Source organism: Aethalodelphis obliquidens, unplaced genomic scaffold, assembly GCF_003676395.1.
Source record: "Aethalodelphis obliquidens isolate GAN/ISIS:26980383/991018 unplaced genomic scaffold, ASM367639v1 scaffold7, whole genome shotgun sequence".
In the NCBI taxonomy this organism is placed as follows: domain Eukaryota; kingdom Metazoa; phylum Chordata; class Mammalia; order Artiodactyla; family Delphinidae; genus Aethalodelphis; species Aethalodelphis obliquidens.
In genome coordinates this window covers 21,568,627-21,590,785 of record NW_020837951.1, presented here as the reverse complement: position 1 = coordinate 21,590,785, position 22,159 = coordinate 21,568,627, and the positions used below count along the sequence as shown (strand labels likewise).

Sequence of the window (22,159 nt, the reverse complement as noted above, 5' to 3'; positions counted from 1 at the left end):
CTGCAACTGTTCTGAATATTTTATATATGTTAACTTTAGTCCTCACAACACAGGTCATATAGGTGGTAAATGGTAGAACTGGAGTTCAAACCCAGCCAGTTTGACATTCACAATGTATGTATGTGCTTAACTGATAGTCTACAGTGTATCCTCAAAGCTTTCTTCAGATAGAAAGTATTTTGAAGAGATCCTAAACTCCAGAGATGTAGGTTATCTCCACAGCCTTTGTTCCTTAGTAAAAGTTAAACTCACATTTAATTATATTGTTGTTAATACTATGAAATGAGAAACAGATTTTATTGTCATTTTTCTGATCTTTTAAATTCTTCTACTTGTTGTTTACTCTCTTAGATGAATTGTTCTGAAATGATGGTATATTTCATGAAATTCCTCTTAATTGAAGTAAAGGATGTGGTAAAGAGTAAGATGTTTAGTGCATCTTAGCATGAAATATATGGTCTATTCTAAATACACTTTCCTATGTCTCAGATGTTGAAATTGCCTTCTACAGAGTATTGGTTATCAAACTAAATAATGCTAAACCAAAATTTACTTTGTGATCTGAACTTTGAGGATTGATTATCTACTATACTTTGTTTAAATTAACTTAATATTGTACCTTTTAATATAAGGAGCGTTGGCTTTGGAGTCTGATAGACCTGGGTCCAAACTCCAGCTCCCTCCTTATCAGATGCATAACTTTATCTTTTTGGCTTCCAATTATATATCTCATGACATTTGTGAAAGTCAAGTTAATATTTTAAAATTTGCCTGGCACATAACTTACGTTCTTGTGTTCAGTAAAGACAGTTGGCCCTCCATAACCGTGGGTTCTGAGTCCATGGATTCAATCAGCTGGAATTCAAACCCAGAAGAGAAAATATTTGAAAAAAATTCTAAAAAGCAAAACTTGAATTTGCTGCATGTCCTGGCAACTATTTACATAGCATTTACATTGTATTAGCTATTATAAGTAATCTAGAGATGATTTCAAGTATACAGGATTATATGCTTATATAATACATACCTATAGTGCTTAGGTTATATGCAAATACTATGTCATTTTATATAAGGGACTTGAGCATTTGTGGATTTTGGTGTCTGAGGGGGTCCTGGAAATAATCACCCACTGATACCAAGGGAGGACTGTATTACAGTCTCAGTCTCTGTCTCTGTCTCTCATTCTCCAATAAATCTACGAAGTTTGTTAACACACACACACACACACACACACACACACACACACACACACACAGAGCCTAGGTGAAAGTTTTGACATAAACTTTAATAAATAAATTGAATTGAGTCATGAATATCTATCTAAAAAGAAAGCAATTTCAAAAACATTTTGAAAAAGAAAATAATTGATACTTACATGGGACACATTTGGAAATCTTTAGAATTTAGCTTCCTTTAGGAATTAACATCAGTGCTTCAACCTAGCACACTATGGATTAAAACAAAATCAAGTATGAAATTTGAAAAGAAATGAGTATGAGGTAAAACATTTTAATTAGTCCTTTGGATATGAGCCAGCAAAACAGCTGAGAATGAAACGAACTCTAGTAAACTCTAGGCACTCCCCTGGACCACACCTATACATACAAACACACTATACCAGTGGTTTATCAAGATCAGGCCTTGAACTGACAATTTGCCTAGAACCTTTGTACACTTGAAGTCTATTCATAGTGATATAGTATCTGAGGATCTGAAGGCCTTTACAAAGTTACCATTTAATGGGTAAAAAAACCACTGTAGGTTAAGCACCTGAACTGATAAGTAGATAAGGCATTTTTCTACTAATTTCAAACATGCTTAGGGGAAAAAAATGACAAGAATTAAATTGTTTCTTTGGGCATTAGCACAACAAATTTCAGATCAATTGATTCTAACTTTGTTTTTGAAACTTCAAACTTACCCAATTTCTAGAGGATCACTTTTTACATTTTAAAAAAGTTTTTATAAGGGCTGAAAATTTACAATATACCTGTCTTTTAAAAAATAACACATTAGCCACATTCAACCAACCTCGGATCACGTAGTATTGTAGTAGTATTTACTGAAAAAAAATCTGCATATAAGTGGAGCCCTGTTGTTCAAGGGTCAACTGTATGTCCAATATTGACATAAAAATGATGCTGTTGACTGTCAAGTAGAGCATGGGCTCTGGAGCAGGTCTTCAGGTTGTGATTAGGTGAACTAATATGTAGTTACTTTCACTCACTCTAACTCTGTGGTCTAATTTTATAACCTGAAGGAGGGTTATGAGTAGTTAATGTGTATTTGTTTTCCACAGAGAAAAAAAACATATTTAAAGTATTTGCAACAAAGGAGAAAGTTGAACAATTTTTCTAGTGACTTCTCTCAGTGTAGATCAGTTTAAATAAACTAATTCACTTGTTCAACAAATATTTGAGTGCCTAGAAGGTGGAAAGCCCTGGGATTTGATGACAAACTACTTTATCTCACTAATTCAGACACTTATAACATTTCCAGTACTTCAAATGGAGCACTCACTTATTTTTTTTAAAAAATAGACTGGGGCTTTCCTGGTGGCGCAGTGGTTGGGAGTCCGCCTGCCGATGCAGGGGAGGACGCGGGTTCGTACCCCGGTACGGGAGGATCCCGCATGCCGTGGAGCGGCTGGGCCCGTGAGCCGTGGCCGCTGGGCCTGCGCGTCCGGAGCCTGTGCTTCGCGACGGGAGAGGCCACGGCAGTGAGAGGCCCGCGTACCGCAAAAAAAAAAAAAGAAAAAAGACTATTTTTAAAGCAGCTTTAGGTTCACAGTTAAACTGAGCAGAAAATACAGTTCCTATATACTCCCTGCCCAACATACGCACAGCTTCCCCCACTGTCAACATCCTGCCCCAGAGTGGTATATTTGTTACAGCTGATGAACCTACATTGACACATCACAGTCACCCAAAGTCCACAGTTTACATTAGGGTTCACTCTTTTAGATTTTTTTTTTTTTTTTTTCCAGTACGCGGGCCTCTCACTGTTGTGGCCTCTCCCGTTGCGGAGCACAGGCTCCGGACGCGCAGGCTCAGCGGCCATGGCTCACGGGCCCAGCTGCTCCGTGGCATGTGGGATTTTCCCGAACCGGGGCACGAACCCTTGTCCCCTGCATCGGCAGGCGGACTCTCAACCACTGCGCCACCAGGGAAGCCCCAGGGTTCACTCTTCATGTTGTACGTTCTATGGTTTTGGACAAATGTATAGTACATGTATCTACCATTATATTGAATAGTATCATACAGAATAGGTTTACTGCCCTAAAAATCCTCTGTGACCTGCCTATTCATCCCTCCCTCTCTCCCCTCTGGCAACCACTGACATTTTTACTGTCTCCATAGTTTTGCCTTCTCCAGAATGTCATATAATTGGAATCATACAGTATGTAGCCTTTTCAGATTGGCTTCTTTTACTTAGGAATATGCCTTTAAGTTTCCTCCATGTCTTTCATGACTTGATAATTAATTTCTTCTTAGCATTGAATAATATTCCATTGTCTGGATGTACCAGACAATGGATTTATCCATTCATCTACAGAAGGACATCTTGGTTGCTTCCAAGTTTTGGCAATTAGGAATAAAGCTGTGCAGGTTTTTGTATGGATATGTTTTCAATTCATTTGGCTAAACAGCAAGGAGTGTGATGCTGGATAGTATGGTAAGAGTATGTTTAGTTTTGTAAGTAAATGCCAAACTATCTTCCAAAGTGACTGTTTCACTTGTAATATTTTTTTAAATTATGAAAAATTTCTACATGATTTTTTCATCATTGATAACTCGTTTGTAAAATAGAAAATGGTCATTTTTCTTCATGGAAACAGTAATGCTCATTATAGAAAGTCAACAATATAAACGGGTAGATTTTAAAAAATCAACCCTTTTCATTCCTCAAAGATAAGTACTCATAATTGTCTGGTGTAATTTCTTTTAGTCTTTTTTCTGTATATAGGCTTTGTGTCACCTTTTAAACTTGATTTTTCTAGAAATCTCACTAAAGATGATGTTTTTCTTAGACGCAATCCAAATCAAGAATCCTGATTATTAGACTTCCCTGGTGGCACAGTGGTTAAGAATCTGCCTGCCAACGCAGGGGATGGTGGTTCGATCCCTGGTCCAGGAAGATTCCACATGCCACAGAGCAGCTAAGCCCATGTGCCACAACTACTGAGCCTGCACTCTAGAGACCACGAGCCACAACTACTGAGCCCACGAACCACAACTACTGAAGCCTGTGTGCCTAGAGCCCATACTCTGCAACAAGAGAAGCCACTGACCACAATGAGAAGCCCGCGCACTGCAATGAAGAGTAGCCCCAGCTCGCCACAACTAGAGAAAGCCTGTGCACAGCACAAGGAAGACCCAATGCAGGCAAATATTAATTAATTACTTAATTAAAAAATAAAATACATCTTTAAAAAAAGAATCCTGATTATTGAAAATATTACAACTTTAAAAAATGTAAAACTAACTTTTATATATAGGCATTTGGGGCACAGTGTAACAGAGTATCAACTTGCCAAAGTTTGTTTCATTTCTCTGAGGTAACTTATGTACCTGTGTTCTCCCGGCCTCCACTCTTGTCTTTTCTGGGACATGTGACTAGAACCAATATAATTTCATTTCAGTTTCAGTTGGAATCAGCTACAATTATTTTGGCTTGGATTTGGTTCAAACTGAAAATGTGTTCCAACTACTTGGTTTGAACCAGACATTTTGCATCCTTTTCTGGTTAAGGTTTTATAACTAAACTATCTAGGGCCATTAAATGACAGTCAAATTTGGCTTTTGTTTAACTCTAAAAACATTGCTTCTTAAAATGTATGAATTCTAATATATACTAATGTTACTAGATTGCGACTGGAAAAAGTCAGAGGCCCTGAACTTGGTAGAATTTGAGGAGAGCCCTTTAGACAAACAAGCAAAACAATGTTAGCTGCCAAAAGTGAGATTGGTGGACAGGGTCTTTGCTAGACTCCTATGCTGCTGTGCTACATGGAAAAAATTTACACTTATACTATATCTATAGAATATAGATGTCTATATCTATAGAATATTCTATATCTATAGAATGTTAGGATTGCACATTCTAAAGCTGCTACTTTAAACTCATCAACCAAGTTTGGACAGACCAAGTTTAACTAGGCTCAAGTACAACATAGCTGATCTATTATCTACTGATTATACTCAATCAGAGGAGTTCTGTTAACTGTTAAGAATATCGGGTTCTTTCAACTTTCTTTGGCCTCCTTTTCCAAGTCATTGATCATACTGTATAAAATCCTTTGTTGTAAGGTTCCAAAAACCATTTGGAGAAATGTAGAATACAACAAAATGCTTAAATTGACCAATTGATATAGTTCATCAAATCTTAAAGTACATTAATTGAATGCAGTATTATTTTATATACGATTAAGAAAAAAAAATCTACCAATTAGTTGTAAGATGCCGTTGACTGTGAGATGCATTTCCATTTCAGAAATGTTAAAATGAAATGTTTCTTAAAAAGTATGTCTTAGAATTGATTAACTAAAATAGTGATGTTTTAAAATTTCCACTTGTAGTGTTATTTCCATGTTAATATACTATTGGGCTATAACTTTAATTTATCAACCAGTAACTCTCAACAATGGAAGTTTGGTTTCTAAGCCCTGTTCTTTCTTACTGACTTTAACCAGGTAAAACAAAGGGTATAGCAAATCCAGGATTGGTTCTCAGTATAGATATTAATTTAAACTCTTTTCTGATTGTAGTTTATCATTTACTTATAGATTGAGGTAGCTCATTCGATCAATATTAGCTATAATAAATAACAATAATAAAATAAACAACTTCTTTTCAAAATTGAATTCCATTCTGAAATCTCTCAAGGGAGGTCCTGGATTATTTAAAAGGAAATCACTTGAATAAACATCGTCTAAACATAAAACAATAGAGAAACTATATAAACTCATCTAGGCTGAAGAAACAAACAGAAACATTTAGTACTAGATTAACCCATCTCCCTGGACTGATTTAAAATTAAGATAAACACTAAATTACCTTACTATCCAAAATGCCATTTCTTTCCATTTTAGAGCAGTGCTATCCCCCTGTGTAATTTTAAATTTTCTAGTAGCTAACCAAATTTAAAAAGTAAAACAACAGCAAAGACAGTGAAATAATTTAAATAATTTAACTCAGTATATCAAAATATTGTTTCAACATGTAATCAATATAAAAGAAATGAGGTGGTCTTCGATATCAGGTATATGATTTACATTCGCAATACATCTCAATTCCTACCAGCCACATTTCAAGCGCTCAGTACCCCACTATGGCTACAGTATTGGGCAGGAGTAGTCTTTGAGGACTTCAGTATTAACTGATTCTTTACATTCTGAGTTTGAGAATTTCTTTTATGTTACACGCTGCCTCTAAGGTGTTTAGAGATCTGCGAAGCACAAGGAGATTATTTTACTCTCGGTCCGTTGTGATCCAAGACTCCACAGCATTAGAACCAGCGAGGGAGGAAGGCCATGGGACACCCTGGCGCCCAGGAACGTGTCTTGGAGGAGGGCCTGAGCCGCTCCGAGTAATGCCCGGCGCAGCGGCTGCGAAACCAGCGTTGGAAGTTGGACTGCGAGACAACTCGGGGTCTGCCTGGAACCCCAGGTCTTTTCCTGGGGCGCCCTGGAACACCAGAACCGGACAAAGGGAAAGTGTTCTCCGAGTTGGATACAGGGACCCGCTCCGCCGACGGAGGCCGGCCCAGGGCTGCAGTGCTGGCCGCCCGGGTAGCCTCCACCGGTCACTGAGAGGTGGGCGGAGGCCTGAGCCCGGAGGTGGGGGAAAACCCTGCCTGCGTCCTGGGGAGAAGTCTCCCAGGGGCGCGCTCACGACAGTGACGCCACCGGCGCGAGGGCGGCAGGGTGGGCGGAGAGGAGCGGCGCGCACCGCCCTTCGGAGGCGGGAGGGCGGGGGGAGGCCGCGGTTCCGGAGGGCCGGGGCGGGGCTGGGTGCGCCGGCGAGTCTGGGCACAAGCCGGCGGTTTCGATTAGTACGCGGAGTTGCGGCTGCAAAGGAGGGCACGGAGCTGCGCTGCCCGGAGCCCAGCGGCGAGGCGGCGGGGAGGCGGCTAGGCGGCGGGGAGGCGGCGGGGCGGCGGCGGCGGCGGCGCAGGCGTTTGGGATCCGGCCGGCGGCCGCGAGGGGGTGGAGAGGCGAGCCGGAGCGCGGGGCCACGGCCGCCCTGCCCACTGCGTCCGGCCACCGCAACGCCTGCATCCGCGAGCGCGCCCAGGCCAGCGCGCCAGCGAGTGCGCGCGGGCGGGGGCGCGCAGGCCCTGCCCGCCCCTTCCGCCCCCACCCCCCTCCGCCCCTTCCTCTCGCCACCTTTCTCTCCACTTCTGCGACCCCGCGCCGGGCGCCCACCCTGTCCTCTTCGGGAGCGCTGTCCGCTGCGGCGGCCGGAGCGGGCCAGGCCGGGGGATGGCGCTGCTGGACCTGGCGCTGGAGGGAATGGCCGTCTTCGGGTTCGTCCTCTTCTTGGTGCTGTGGCTGATGCATTTCATGGCCATCATCTACACGTGAGTGAGGGGCAGCTGGAGGATCCCGTGGCGGGGGTCGAGGCCTGGGGACAGGCGAGGGTGGGAGAAATTTCGCTTTGGAGGGGATTGGGATCGGATGGGGGTGGAGAAAGCTAATTCTCAGACTCTTCCTCCCATTCCCTCTCCCTGTGCATCAGCTGGGGCGGGGGGTTCATTGCAAGAGAAAAGTGGCGAGTGAGGGGATGGCTGGGCTTCAGGCAACTGCACAGCCAGGGGAAAGGAGACTATGCTCTTCTTACGTGTCAGGCGGAAGGTTGCTTGCTTGGTTTGATTGTGTTGGGGATTCGTGTGATTTTTCATCTGGGCCAAGATGTATGGTGTATTGTGTTTTGTTTTGGTTTTTTTCCCTCGACCTGGGCCACGTTTCTATTATGGTGATGATCGTTTTCACCCTTCGGTGAGCTGCACACAGCCACCTGGAGACCTCCCTGTGGATTTTCTTCTTCCTGGAAGAGCTCTGTGTCCTTAGATAGGTGTGAAGCACCTGTCCACCTTGAAAAATGTCCACCAAATGTCAGAGCTGGCGTTGTAGCCTTGAGTCATGTCAGCTTGTACATTTAAGTGTGGTTTTCTTTCCTTTTTTTTTTTTTTCCCAATTCCTTATTTATTACCTTGTTTAGATGTGCCCCCCCCCCCTTTTCATTAGATGCCTTTCACTGGGGACACAGTGGCGAGCACGACAGAATTCCTGTCCTCAAAGATCTTACATTCCAGAAGGGAGAGACAGATAATAAAATTCCGAATAAGGTTATTTCAGATAGTGATAAAGACTATGAATAAAATAAACCCGGGTAATGGATAAATATGACATAGAGTGTGTAGCTACTTTTGATATTTCAATTGTTCAACTGTCTTTAAAATGAAGGAAGCCTTCATGAGGATATGAAAGAATTGGCATAGAGCGCATTACTCTTGGATTCACTGGATTTTTAGCCCCCCCCCAAAGATGATGGTGCATAGTGATCTTTACCACCCATTAGAATAGGGTTTATGTTAGTAGAAGAGAGGGGAGAATTAAGAAATTAATTACTTATAGTTTTTTTCCCTTTTCACTATAGAAAAAGTGTGCTTTTTCCTTTTGGAAATGCTGCATTTTATTAGTATAGTGTGGCATTTCCTGGTACTGGAGAAAGATGCTACATTGTACAAGGCATACTGATATTTCTTTGAAGATTAAAGAAAAATGCTTCTTGGACACTGTTGATCTTAGGTTTTGGAGTTTGTGAGCTGTAGGCACTGAACATTCTGGAGTTCATTTTAAATATATGAGTTCTTAAAAAACAATTCTGTCACTTTTTCCAATCATAAAAATAAGACATGCTTACTATATACAGCATTTAGACAGTACGGAGAGGAAGAAAGAAGAAAGTTCAACACACACACCAAAACTCCATTACCTGTCAACCTTTTGTGACTATCCTTCCAATTATATTTCTGTGGGGGGAGGGAAAGGAAGGGAGGGAGGTAAGGAGGGAGAGAGAAAGGAACCATATTATGGTTGTTCTTTCACCAGCCTCAAAATTCATCTATTTAATAAATACTTTCTGGGAAGCTCTTTTGTATATACAAGGCACTGTTCTAGGTGCTGGAAATAAGATTGAAGAACAATACATCCAGGGCCCCTGCTCACATGGAGCGTCCATGTAAAATATCTTGAGTAATTTTCTCATGTCAATAAATGTATGAGGGACTTCCCTGGTGGCGCAGTAGTTAAGAATCAGCCTGCCAATGCAGGGGACATGGATTCGAGCCCTGGTTGGGTAAGATCCCACATGCCGTAGAGCAACTAAGCCCATGTGCCACAACTACTGAGCTTGCGCTTTAGACCCCGTGAGCCACAACTACTGAGCCTGCGTGCCACAACTACTGAAGCTCACGCACCTATAGCCTGTTCTCCGCAACAAGCCACCTCAGTGAGAAGCCCGTGCACTGCAACAAAGACCAACGCAGCCAAAAAATAAATAAATAATTAAAAAAATAAAATAAATTTATGATCCCTCCATCATTTTTAATAAATGCATGACATTTTTGTTTATGAGGTACTAATATGTATTCATTGTTATTATTGATGGGCATTTAGTTTATTTTCAATTTGTCAAGATTACAAACAACATGGTGATGAATTCATATGCTTACATCTTTGAGAGATGATCTCCTTAGTTTACATTCTGAAAGAGGAATTATTGGGCCAGAAGTGGTGCACATTTTAAACTTTGTTACATATTGCCCTATAGGAAGGTTGTATCTATTCATAGTCCTTGTAACATTGTATGATGGTCCCCATTTCCCCTTACTAAGTATCAGGCTTTTTACTGTTTTCTGTTTTTTATTTTCATTTCTTTAATTACTAGTTCCATTGAATGTTTTTCATATATTTAATACTAGTTACATTTAGTTGTAAATTTCATACTCAGTCTTTTGCTTGTGCTGCAATGTATTGCTGTGTTAATCTTTTTAATAGGAAGATTGTTCTTCTGTGATATGTTGCAGTTTTTGCCCACCTTGTTTTTTTTTTTGTTTTGTCTTGTTTCTGTTTTGTTTTGTCTTTCAACTTTGTACATGTATTTAACATGGAGGAAAAGTGTGTACCTGTGTGTTTTAGGTAGTCAAGTCTTTTTTTTTTTTCTGACTGGTAAAATTTTTTATCTTCTCCATTTCCCCCAACTATTATATAGTAAGTATGTTTTTCTTTTAGTATTTTGAGTTTTCTTAGATTCTTTTTTTACACTTTACCCTTACAAAGTGTACCAGTATCCACTGTTTTAATGAATGAAGTATTATTACCTTTATTACCGTATTACTGGCGAGGCCAGCCCCTCCTCATTCTTATGCAAATTTTTAACTTTTATACATTTTTATTTTAAAATGAACTTTAGAACCTTTTTTTTTTTCAGACTCTAAGTAATCTTGTATGTAAATTGGAATTGTTAAATTCACAGCTTGATTTGAAGAAAGTTGACTTCTTTCAACATAGGACCATGATGGATCCCCTTCCCTCTATGATGTATACATAATGATAAAGCCACGCTTTTTTCACACTGGTGATGTAGCTTAATACTTCAAATAACCATCTGGGGAAGTTTATACTCTTAGACTGTGACAACTCCAGAATAGTTTTAAGTTATTTTGTGCTTCATGATAAACTGCAGAATTTTCTTAAATACTTTTTTACTTAAAATACTTCTAGTTTTTGAGACTAGTACAAACTTTAGCTTAGTTAAGATACTGTAGAGTCTTTGTATTTCTTTTCCAATGCCCCATAGAGTTACCTTTTATATTGACAGTAACAGGATTCAGAAAAGTTATGTGAAAATAGAATAGAGAAAATGCAATTAGTTTATAACAGATGAATAGGAATCTTCTATCTTTCTGAAATGGATAACTGAACATAAAGTAAATAATCAACAGCTTAATTTATGTATAAATTAAATCTTGCCTTTTTAAAAATTAAGTTCCTTTCATCTCATCCCACCATCAAAATTATTTACGTGTTTGATTTGATTCCTTTCTTACTGAAGTAAAGATAGTTCCCAATTTAATGAGTTGTTTTCAAGCAGAGCCCTAAGGTTTTGTCCTCTCCTCTCTTCTGTATTTAGTAAAATTGCAAATTTGATAATCTCCTCATTTTGACAAGCAAGGTTAAAGAACATTGGCAATGATATTTTGGTTAAAATATTGTGCTAAGCATTCTGTATTTTATTGAAGAATATATTTTCTGAACAGGTGTTCTGTGTCCTCTCAAATCCTTTTTAAGTGAGGTAAAGTATAAATAAAATAATCATATATTGGTCCTCTCCTAAAACCTTGTGCCTGCAACTGGTGGAAATGGAGCCTATTTTCAAAACCTTATATGGCTCCATGTCTGGTCATCAGATTAAGGAGCATAATCTGTGAGCTACTAATGTTTAAAAATGTTTAAGTAATACAAACATTGTAGTGAAATTGCTGAGAAAAACGCTAAAACATTCTTTTTTAAAACCAGTGGTTATTTTTTAAAAATTAAATACAGTGTGTAATGGTATCTAGTTAATTTAGATTCAATGTTCTATTGTAATTTCTTAAAATGAGATAAAGAGCTAAGTATTGGACTGTATTTTAAAAATGGAGCTGAATGTGATTAATACAGTGAACAATTGTTCAATGAAATTTTTTGCTCCAATTTCATAAATATCTTACAATTCCTATATGCCTACAATTTAAAAAATTGAGATGATTTATAAACTAGAGAACCATTATTTTCAATATTTTCTGCTCACTGGTATCTCTACCTACTGCTTTGCTCCTTTCCAGATTTAGTATCGACTGATGCCTAATCATTTCATAACATATTTTAGATGGCAGACATTTGTGGGATTTTGCCTATAACGTCTCCCCCTCGCCCCGCCATGGCTTGTGGGATCTTAGTTCCCTGACCAGGGATTTAACCCCAGGCCCGTGGTAGTGAAAGCGACACTCCTAACCACTGGACCACCAGGGAATTCCCCTATAATGTTAAAGATAACATTCAGATTAGAGCATTTGAAATTCAGGGCTCTTATTTTGAAGATTATTTTTCCTAAAACAAAACAAAACAAAACACAACAACAACAAAAACACTAATGATTATATCCTCTGTAGGCGGAGTTGGTTAAGTGATCTTTATGGATTTTTTTCCTTTTTTGAGAGCTAGTGTGGTTTGATAGCTTGGGGGCTGCTGTTTTCTTCCCTGTTTAGCCGTTAGGAGCCATACTGCTAGATAAGAGTATCTAAGCAAGACACCTTGCTTTTTTCTCCTCTCACTCCCCCATCCCTCTCCCTCCTTGGATTTATCATTTTTTCCCCTCTACACATGGTATCCTAATGTTCAGTGTTAGGCTTTATCTTTTCTATTAATTGACTGGAGGTGCCAGGGTATGGTGGAAATACTTCTTGTATCCATAAATATTAACTGCCCTCTACTAAAGCAGAGGTCCTTTTCCTGAAGACTTTTTCTCAAGTTAATTCTGCCTTTCCTAATTTTTCTAGTATAACAGCTTTTATACCTGCTGCACAGCTTTTGAATGGAGTTTAAATACTCACTATCAGGATAACTGTGATAAACTTCCTGTTAGAAAGTAATTGTGTTTTTAATGTGAATTTTAGCATTTCAAATGTTATTTTTAGATAATATGATTTTTTTTTGGCCTTAAATTCATTAATACATTGATGTTCTGAGCCTTAGTAGAATGTAAATTGAGAACTTATTTTCTGGGTTTATTCCTGAGGATGTACTTGGACTTTGGACAGATGTTGATCAGTCAGGGTCATTGCTACCAGAACCACTTTTGGGTGCACGAATAAGGCAATTGAGCCCCTTGAACCTGAGCCTGGGGTAGATACAGAATTGGACTATATTGTGATAACTTTAAAAAGCAAAAAGGAAATTGTAATTCAGTTTTAATATTTAGTGATGATTCTCTTGATTCATCATTCCTCCCTTTTCCTGCCTACATTATTAGTTCAGTACACGTTATCTCTGCCCTAGATTATTGAACTCTCTCTGCTCTCTGGTATCTTTACCTACAGCTTTGCTCCTTATCTACTTTATTTTTCTTATTGTAACCTAATCTTTCTGGTGCAGTAATCTTGGATCATGTGCTTAAAATCTTACCATGGTTCCCCATTGCCTTCAGGTTAAAATTCAAATTCCTTAACAAGACATGTATAGTTCTGTAAGAGCTGAGCCATCCCCTGTGCCTGTTTCTCCAGCAACACTGAATTGCTGGCCTGCCTTGAATATGCAATGTCATTTTCTTTAGAATTCTCTTTCCTTCCTTTTCTTCCCCTTCTCTCCCTCCTTCCTTTTTGTTTTACTAACTCCTACTCATTCAAGTTATTGTCGACTTTAGCTCTTTATTGGAATTGGCACCCCCTCTATGTCCTTCCACAGTATCTTGAATTTACCCATCTAAACAAATAGGTGTTCCGTTGTCTCTTTCCCCACTTAGATTATAAGCTTTTGAGGGTAAGGAGGTGTCTTTTTTTTTTACATGTTTATTTATTTTTTATACAGCATATTCTTATTAGTTATCTATTTTATACACATTAGTATATACATGTCAATCCCAATCTCCCAATTCATCCCACCACCACCACCTGCCCTCACTCTCCCCCCTTGGTATCTATGTTTGTTCTCTACATCTGTGTCTCTATTTCTGCCTTGCAAACTGGTTCATCTGCACCATTTTTCTACATTCCACATATATGCATTAATATATGATATTTTTCTCTTTCTGACTTACTTCACTCTGTATGACAGTCTCTAGATCCATCCACGTCTCTACAGATGACCCAATTTCATTCCTTTTTATGGCTGAGTAATATTCCATTGTATATATGTACCACATCTTCTTTATCCATTTGTCTGTTGATGGGCATTTAGGTTGCTTCCATGACCTGGCTATTGTAAATAGTGCTGCAGTGAACATTGGGGTGCATGTGTCTTTTTTTTTTTTAATTAATTAATTTATTTTTGGCTGAGTTGGGTCTTTGTTGCTGTGTGCAGGCTTTCTCTAGTTGTGGTGAGCGGGGGCTACTCTTTGTTGCAGTGCACGGGCTTCTCATTGCGGTGGCTTCGCTTGTTGCAGAGCATGGGCCCTAGGTGCGCAGGCTTCAGTAGTTGTGGCACGCGGGCTCTAGAGCACAGGCTCAGTAGTCGTGGTGCAAGGGCTTAGTTGCTCTGCAGCATGTGGGATCTTCTTGTCCAAGGCTTGAACCCATGTCGCCTGCATTGGCAGGCAGATTCTTAACCACTGTACCACCAGGGAAGTCACAGCATGTGTCTTTTTGAATTACGGTTTTGTCTGGGTATATGCCCAGTAGTGGGATTGCTGGGTCATATGGTAATTCTATTTTTAGTTTTTTAAGGGGCCTCCATACTGTTCTCCATAGTGGCTGTATCAATTTACATTCCCAGCAACAGTGCAAGAGGGCTCCCTTTTCTCCACACCCTCTCCAGCATTTATTTGCAGATTTTCTGATGATGCCCATTCTAACCGGTGTGAGGTGATACCTCATTGTAGTTTTGATTTGCATTTCTCTAATAATTAATGATGTTGAGCAGCTTTTCATGTGCTTCTTGGCCATCTGTATGTCTTCTTTGGAGAAATGTCTATTTAGGTCTTCTGCCCATTTTTGGATTGGGTTGTTTGTTTTTTTAATATTGAACTGCATGAGCTGTTTATATATTTGGAGATTAATCCACTGTCCGTAGATTCTTTGGCAAATATTTTCTCCCACTCTGAGGGTTGTCTTTTCTTCTTGATTATAGTTTCCTTTGCTGTGCAAAAGCTTTTAAGTTTCATTAGGTCCCATTTGTTTATTTTTGTTTTTATTTCTATTACTCTACAAGGTAGGTCGAAAAAGATCTTGCTGTGATTTATGTCAGACAGTGTTCTTCCTATGTTTTCCTCTAAGAGTTTTATAGTGTCCAGTCTTACATTTAGGTCTTTAATCCATTTTGAGTTTATTTTTGTGTATGGTGTTAGGGAGTGTTCTAATTTCATTCTTTTACATGTAGTTGTCCAGTTTTCCCAGCACCACTTATTGAAGAGACTGTCTTTTCTCCATTGTATATCCTTGCCTTAAGGAGGTGTCTTACTATTGTATCTTCAGTGCTACTTGGCACTCAATTATTGCATGTCGAATGAATGATCTTTGAATTTTTTCCAGTAGTAATGGTGGGATTCTTGCTCACTCATTAACTTAGTGTCATTTGGCCATTGTGATTTGAGGTAGATGGACAGAATTTGGGATGCATTCAGTGGCCATGGTCTTTAATGAAATTAATTGGACCAAATGGAATCTTTATCTCACTATTTCTAACTAATCGTGGTTCAAATAGAAACAGGGCCGTATCAATAACGTAATAACCCACAAATTATTTGTTAGATTTGAATTTTCCCCCCACGGTTTTCCAAAGGGAATACCTATGGTGCCATCATAATCTTTACACTTAGATCTGCCCTTTGGGAAATTGCAAAGCCATTAGTTGCTGTTAGCAAAATACCTTGATCTATTTATTTCCCATACACTAGGGCTGACTCTTGTCACCAAAGGGTGAGTGAGTGGAGTTTTTTGGGGAGGGAGGGGGAGCAAAATTAATAAAGATCTCCTCTTTGTTTTTTATGGTGATGGAATCTTTTGTGTTTTGTAGTGTACAGGTCCGTTGTCCATTGGAAATAGTTTGTGTTTTCCTATAAAGCTAACTCACTATTGGTTGTTCTGTGTCCTCTGGGGAATCTTGTGTCTACAAAGTTAATGTTGCACCAGGTATGCTTCGTGTTGCTGATGAAGCCCATTTTGCTGCAGTACCATTTTTGACAAGATAAATGCGATATGGAAGTAACATTAGTCATGACACATACTGATTATTAAACACAGTAACAGCCTTCCAGGGCACAATCATAGCTAACAACAACAACAGAAGGCTTTTATCATTGGGAATTGCTGGCATGGACTATATGAAGTAGGGGATCTGCTGATCAAGCAATCAACTTAATTTTACATGAAACATTAACAACCTTGATGGCATGGAGCAGAGGAGAAAATTCCTAGTGTCAGATAAGTTGGTTCAGCTGAATTGCACAGCACAGTCTGGGACTGTTGAGCAAGGTGAACTTTGCCCTCAAGGAATCCATCTTCTCCCTTAGAAGCTTCTAGGGAGATTCTTGTGCCTCACTTCTGGGAGGTGTAGCGCTGTCTTAAGGTTGCTGCAAGAGGCTGACAGAAGGGGACGAGCACAGCCAGCCCTCTCCCAGAAGTTTCTCCTCATTCCAGGCCCCCCTGCCACTCAAAACTCAATTCGAATACAAAACTGTACAATCAGTCATTTTAAAATGGTGCAAACCATTAAATAAACTGTTGAGTAGGGGAGACTAAAGATTTGAAAGATAAAACAACTAAAATGACGGAAAGGACATAACAATTTTAGAGACTGAGATGTTAGGAAATAAAAATCAACGAGGAAAAACAAGGCCATCCTATCAGCTCACAAGTTGAAAACCCTTAGGCAGAGAGGCCATGAAGATTCATCAGGCCAAAGCAACCATAAAGCCCAGCAGAATATTCCGGAATACTCCTTAGCATCCCTTGGAGTTCTTTGAAGTGTTCCCTGAATAGATGTCCTTCTAGCTCGCAACGGAAAGCAGGACCCTGAAGGCCTGTCTTTCTTGCTCGTGATTCATCTCTCGTGACCTTTTAGACTGAAGTGACTCTTACTCTGAGAAAGCGCCTCAGATGGTACCTACCCTTCTGTTCCCTGTCCTTGCAGCTGGCGGGTACAGCCCTGCGGCAGCTTGCTGTGAGCATCTGCCCCTCCCTGTCTTTGACAGTGACATGCCTTAATTACATGAATTCGATTTTCTTTTTTTCTTTTGACTCCAGCTCTCAACTTCAAGTGTAATTTAGAAATAATTCCTTGGGAAAATGAGACGTATTGAAAATTTACCCCGCTTTCTTGTCTTCCCCAGTTGCTCCCTTAGTTTCAGGATCATTTTATTCTTCAAAAATGAAGCCAATCAAAACCATTGGCTAGTATATAAGAGGTTCATTCCTCTTTTACCTGATGTGTTCCTGAAAATGTAATAAAATCAAATTTCTGAAAATCAAATGGACATACATGTTAGATGGGGAGATTCTGTTTCAAGAGAACTAAGAAAAGTATTAAAATCCCAGACTGTGGATCTGCTGGTCCTGGTGCCTGGACATGCTGCCACTGACTGAGAGCTTGCCGGGTATTAGGGGCTGCGGGGAGGGGCTTTCTCTCAGGCCTGGACCCCCGGGAGGAAGGCTGCATTGTAGTCTTTGCTTTGGGGACTGTGTTAGGTGTGGTGATTTAATGGTCAACAAAACAGAATACTGTCCACTTTGGAATGCCTGAAAATATCTTCATGAGAGACGGTGGTATTGATTGAATTACATAGTGACCAGTAGTTGCTTTGTACATTGTACGTGCAGCATTGTGGCAATTCTCTTGCCTCCGCCTCTCAGCTCTGAGGGTGACAGTCTCTCCCTCCAGCAGAGCCAAGGGAAGGGGGGGATTCATGTGGCTACAGAATCCAACACTTTGAGCCAGGCTCTGAGGATGGAGGGATTTCGAGAAGCCAGGACTATGCAGCACCTCTGCCCAACTGAGAACCCATTTAATAGTCTTAAAGGAGAGCTCACCTAATAAAACAGTAACAGGTCATTTTTGGGCAATAATAATTTGTGACATTTAATGCCTCTCACTCTCATACTTGCATTGTTTTTATACATTTGGATGACGCCTATAGAACTTTAAATTGGTTCCTAAATTTTGAGTGTAATTTAAACCTTGAATACAATTTTAGCTTAAATACTGGATATAATTTAAACTTTACATGAAATGTTTTATCCCATATTTTGACTTATTCTGTTTTAACCATGATTTGAGACTTTTGATGATTCCCTTTTCCCCCTTTAATCTTTCTTAATACGTAAGAGTTGACTTTATGTTTAAAAAGAAAACCAAGCTTTGTGACCACCTAGAGGGGTGGGATAGGGAGGGTGAGAGGGAGAGAGATGCAAGAGGGAGGGGATATGGGGATATATGTATATGTATAGCTGATTCACTTTGTTATACGGCAGAAACTAACAACATTGTAGAGCAATTATACTCCAATGAAGATGTTAAAAAAAAAAGAAAACCAACATAATGGTCTAATCTTTTTTTTTTTTTTTCCGCGGTACGCGGGCCCCTCACTGTGTGGCCTCTCCCGTTGCGGAGCACAGGCTCCCGACGCTCAGGCCCAGCGGCCATGGCTCACGGGCCCAGCCGCTCCGCGGCATGTGGGATCCTCCCGGACCGGGGCACGAACCCGTGTCCCCTGCATCGGCAGGCGGACTCTCAACCACTGCGCCACCAGGGAAGCCCCCTAATCTTTAAATATATATGAAATAATCTTTAAATCTATGAATTTCCAGTCCTTCCTTTTTGTTTATATGTCGCATCAATGTTTGATATCTCTAAATCTCTTATCAGAACTACGGTAATTCAGAGAAGTTACATTTAGTGGAAAATGTCCTTAAAATTAGCAGTTTTTGAAAAAAATTACCAGTGATAGCTATCACCGAATGTTTACTTTGTGGCTTAATCTTATCTATTTCTCACAACTATCAATACTTTATGAGGTAGGTACTGTTATTCACACTTTAAACAACAACAACAACAACTTGAGATAAAGAAGTACCTTGCCCAAGGATACACAGCTAGTTAGCTGTGAAGCTGGTACAGAAATCCAGACAGTTGCGCTCCAGCCCTGGCTCTTAAACCAGTATGCTATATACACTGCCAGTGATAACCTAAAAATAACCCCAGAAGTAGTCCATACGGATAGGGTAATCTGTATGGGAATTTCTCCAGTTGCTATGAATCTTACGTTTCTGATAACTGGCAACATTTAGCTCACTAGGGAGAGAGCCCCTACTTTCTCTCTTATACAACCCTTCCCCATTCTCATGCCACTTGCATGGCTCCTTACAGGCTCCTTGTTTTCCATCCATCCCATAACTGCTGACCTTTCTGAGAGTTTCCATCTCAGCCCTCTTCTGTCCTTACAGTAATCTAGCCTTCCTAGGTCCGTGGGTCTCAACTTTGCACTTTGGAGTCACTGGGAAGGTTCTTTTTTTTTAAAAAAAAAAAAAGCATGCTGCTGCCTGGGTCTCAATTCAGGAGATTCAGATTTATTTGGTCTGGGCATCAGGAATTTTCAAAAAAAAAACTCCCTAGGTGATTTTCATGTACAGTCAAGGCTGAGAACAGCTGCTCTAGGCAATTTATCCACAGGTGTGGCCTCTACCTGCTTACCTCTTGGTTTCACTTAATTCTCCATTACAATTCATCACTTCGTTATCTTGCCCCTTGCCTTCCCTCATATCATCAGTCTGCCCTGTTATCCTGTATCCATCTCATAATTTACAGCTTCTCAACTTTCAGAATCTTGCAGAGGTAATCACGCAGCCACGTGGATTGGTACTACTACACATTCATGGTCTCAAATCTCAGCTAAGCCTACGCTGGTATCTGGCAATACTTTGTTTCTGTTTATAGCTCGGACACCCATGACTGGCAGCACCTCTTCTAAATCTTCACCATTTTACCTTTATTCTTGTCACATTTACCTTCACTCCTACTTCACACTGTGGATCCAGCATGCCATTAATTATTTTTATTTTTTCTCTATTTACCTTTTGACTAGCTCTTTCCCCTGACCGTATATACTCAAGGATTAAAAACTAAAGATAATTAAAAATTAAACTGAAAAACGCTTCTCCATCTAGCTACTCTTTGGCTCTTTTTCACTGTCAGGTTGCAGGAGAAACTAGTGTTTATTCACTGTTATCGCAGCTCACCTCTCATTCATTTGCTTCTTAACCATTTTTATCTACCTGCCCCTTGCCCAGAGTACTCTGAGGTCACCAGTGTTCACACATTCTAGTGGACATTTCAGTTCTGTGGACTTTTCAATCTAGTGGACATTTCAGTTCTTATCTTGTGCTCTCGACAGCATTCAATGTTTTTCTTTCTTGAACCCTTTCAAAAAGAAAACAGCCCAGCCAAATAAACCCTTCTGTGACTTCACTTTCTTCCTGGCTCTCTTTCTACTGTCCTGGTCACTCACTCTTGGTCTCCCTCATGCATTACTGGTTCTGGTAATAGTATATTGATTTGTGGCCCCCTGCTAATGGCATGCTCCACCTGGGAGAGCTTATGTACTTACCAAACTGTGGGTGACTCCCATGTTCGTCTCTAGACTAACCATACCTTCCAGCTCTATTTAGCCAACATTTTTTACTCTTCATTTATTTAACATTTTTTAAACTTGTGAACATGCCATTGTGTTGGACCCTAGAGACTTGACAGCCTACTGTAGTGGGTCTTCAAGTATGGTTCACCGCTAGCCTGCATCAGAATCATTTGAGATGTTTGTAAAAATGCAGATTCTGAGGCTGTGGAATGAATGGTCCAGTAAGTTGTGATTTCTGCCTGTGGGCATTTTGTATACTAAACGTTTAAAAAAAAACAGGAGTCTCCTGGCCTGGAAATTGTCTCAGAATAGTAAGCTGAGGCAATTGGAGGACTCGCCTCATTCGTTTTTCATATCTTAGGAATCACTTCTCTACCTGATATTCAGTATCTTAAAAAAACATTTCCTATTTTTTGTCTGCTTTTTTTGTTAGTTTGTTTCAGGTGGGAGAGTAAATCCAGTTCCTGCTTCTTCATATTGTCCAAAAGTTGAAGTCCTGAGGTGTGAGAGAGGGGAAGTCAGGGGTTTTTATACTTCTGTAAAGTCAGAGACAAAGTCGCAGACTATTTGTGATAACCCGAAGCTGGAAACAACCCAGAAGTCCATCAACAGGAAGTAGATAAAGTGTGGTATATTAATACAAGGAATACTATGCAGTTGTGAGACTGAATGAACTATAACTAACGGTACCAACGAGGATGACGGTCACAAACATGGTGTAAAGTAAAAGAAGCCAGACACAAAAGAGTATGTCCTACGGGGTCCCATTTAGATACATTTTAAAACCAGCAGAATTAGTCTGTGGTGTTTGAAGTCAGGATGTGGTTACCTTGAGGAGGGGGTAGTTAGTAGAAAGGCACATTCATGAGCTTCTGGGGTTCTGGTAAGACTCTGTTTCTTGAGCTGGGTACTGGTTCCATGAGTATTTCACTTTGAGAAAATTCACTGAGCTGTGTACTTACATGTGACTTTACTATATGGGTTACGTATCAAGAAAAAGTACTCCCTGGCTCCCCTACAAAAAGGTCAAGGCTTCAAGCCAAATGCACGATGGGAAAGTAGAAGTGGATTCCCAGTGTAGCAGCTGAAACGGAGAAAGTGCTGTACTCAGGATCCTGCAAGAAAGCAAGTTACCTGATCAAGGTAGGGTTGGAAACGGGCACCCACGGGAAATCCTGTGCAAGGTGTCAGGGCAGTAAGCTCATGTTCATGCCACCTAGGTAATGCAGAAACCCTGACCTGAGATACTTAAATAAAAGCTGCTTTGAAACCAGGAAACCTTGCAAGACCCTGTCAGAGACACTCATGAAACAGGTCCACTGGGGGGACTTCACCATTCAAGCCACTTTTGAGACTCCAGGCAAATGGGCTGTTGTTCATAATTTGGAAACTACAAATTAGTTTACAACACACTGGCCATGGCCAAGGTACCCATCGGCATCATGTCTGTGTGGCAGGCAGAGTTCAGGTAGGTATTCTTGCTCTAGAGCATGGCTCTGTTGGCCTCTCTAGGAGTTTTAAAAGGAGAAGAGCTTCTGTATGTGGGCGCCTCCCCCGTTAAACCACAGCTCCTTGACAGTATGGAGTCCGTCTGTTTATCATGGTATCACCAGTGCATAGGATAATGCCTAGTGTACATTTGGGCTCAGAATAGATTTGTTCAGTAAGGGAACGGTGAGTAGTTACGGAGCACCACTGAGTGCACAGCACAGTGCTATGTGATTGTGTGTGTGTGCGTGCGCGTGTTGACTTAATGGATATTCTTTTTTTTT

General features: G+C 40.2%; 1 protein-coding gene across 3 annotated transcripts in view; it reads left to right on the top strand.

Annotated features, from left to right (window-relative positions):
• Nucleotides 1-6,256: 6,256 nt before the first annotated feature.
• UGCG (UDP-glucose ceramide glucosyltransferase) overlaps nucleotides 6,257-22,159 on the top strand; it is a 37,458-nt gene continuing 21,555 nt past the window's right edge. Inside the window, exon 1 of one of the 3 annotated variants that reach the window (XR_003432543.1) lies at nucleotides 6,257-7,581. Coding sequence is in view for 2 of the 3 variants with exons in the window: in XM_027105216.1 (XP_026961017.1) it covers nucleotides 6,592-7,581 (990 nt within the window). In the remaining variant the exon portion in view is untranslated. The remainder of the gene's footprint in view (nucleotides 7,582-22,159) is intronic. The other 2 variants (XM_027105216.1, XM_027105217.1) reach the window with 2 other exon arrangements.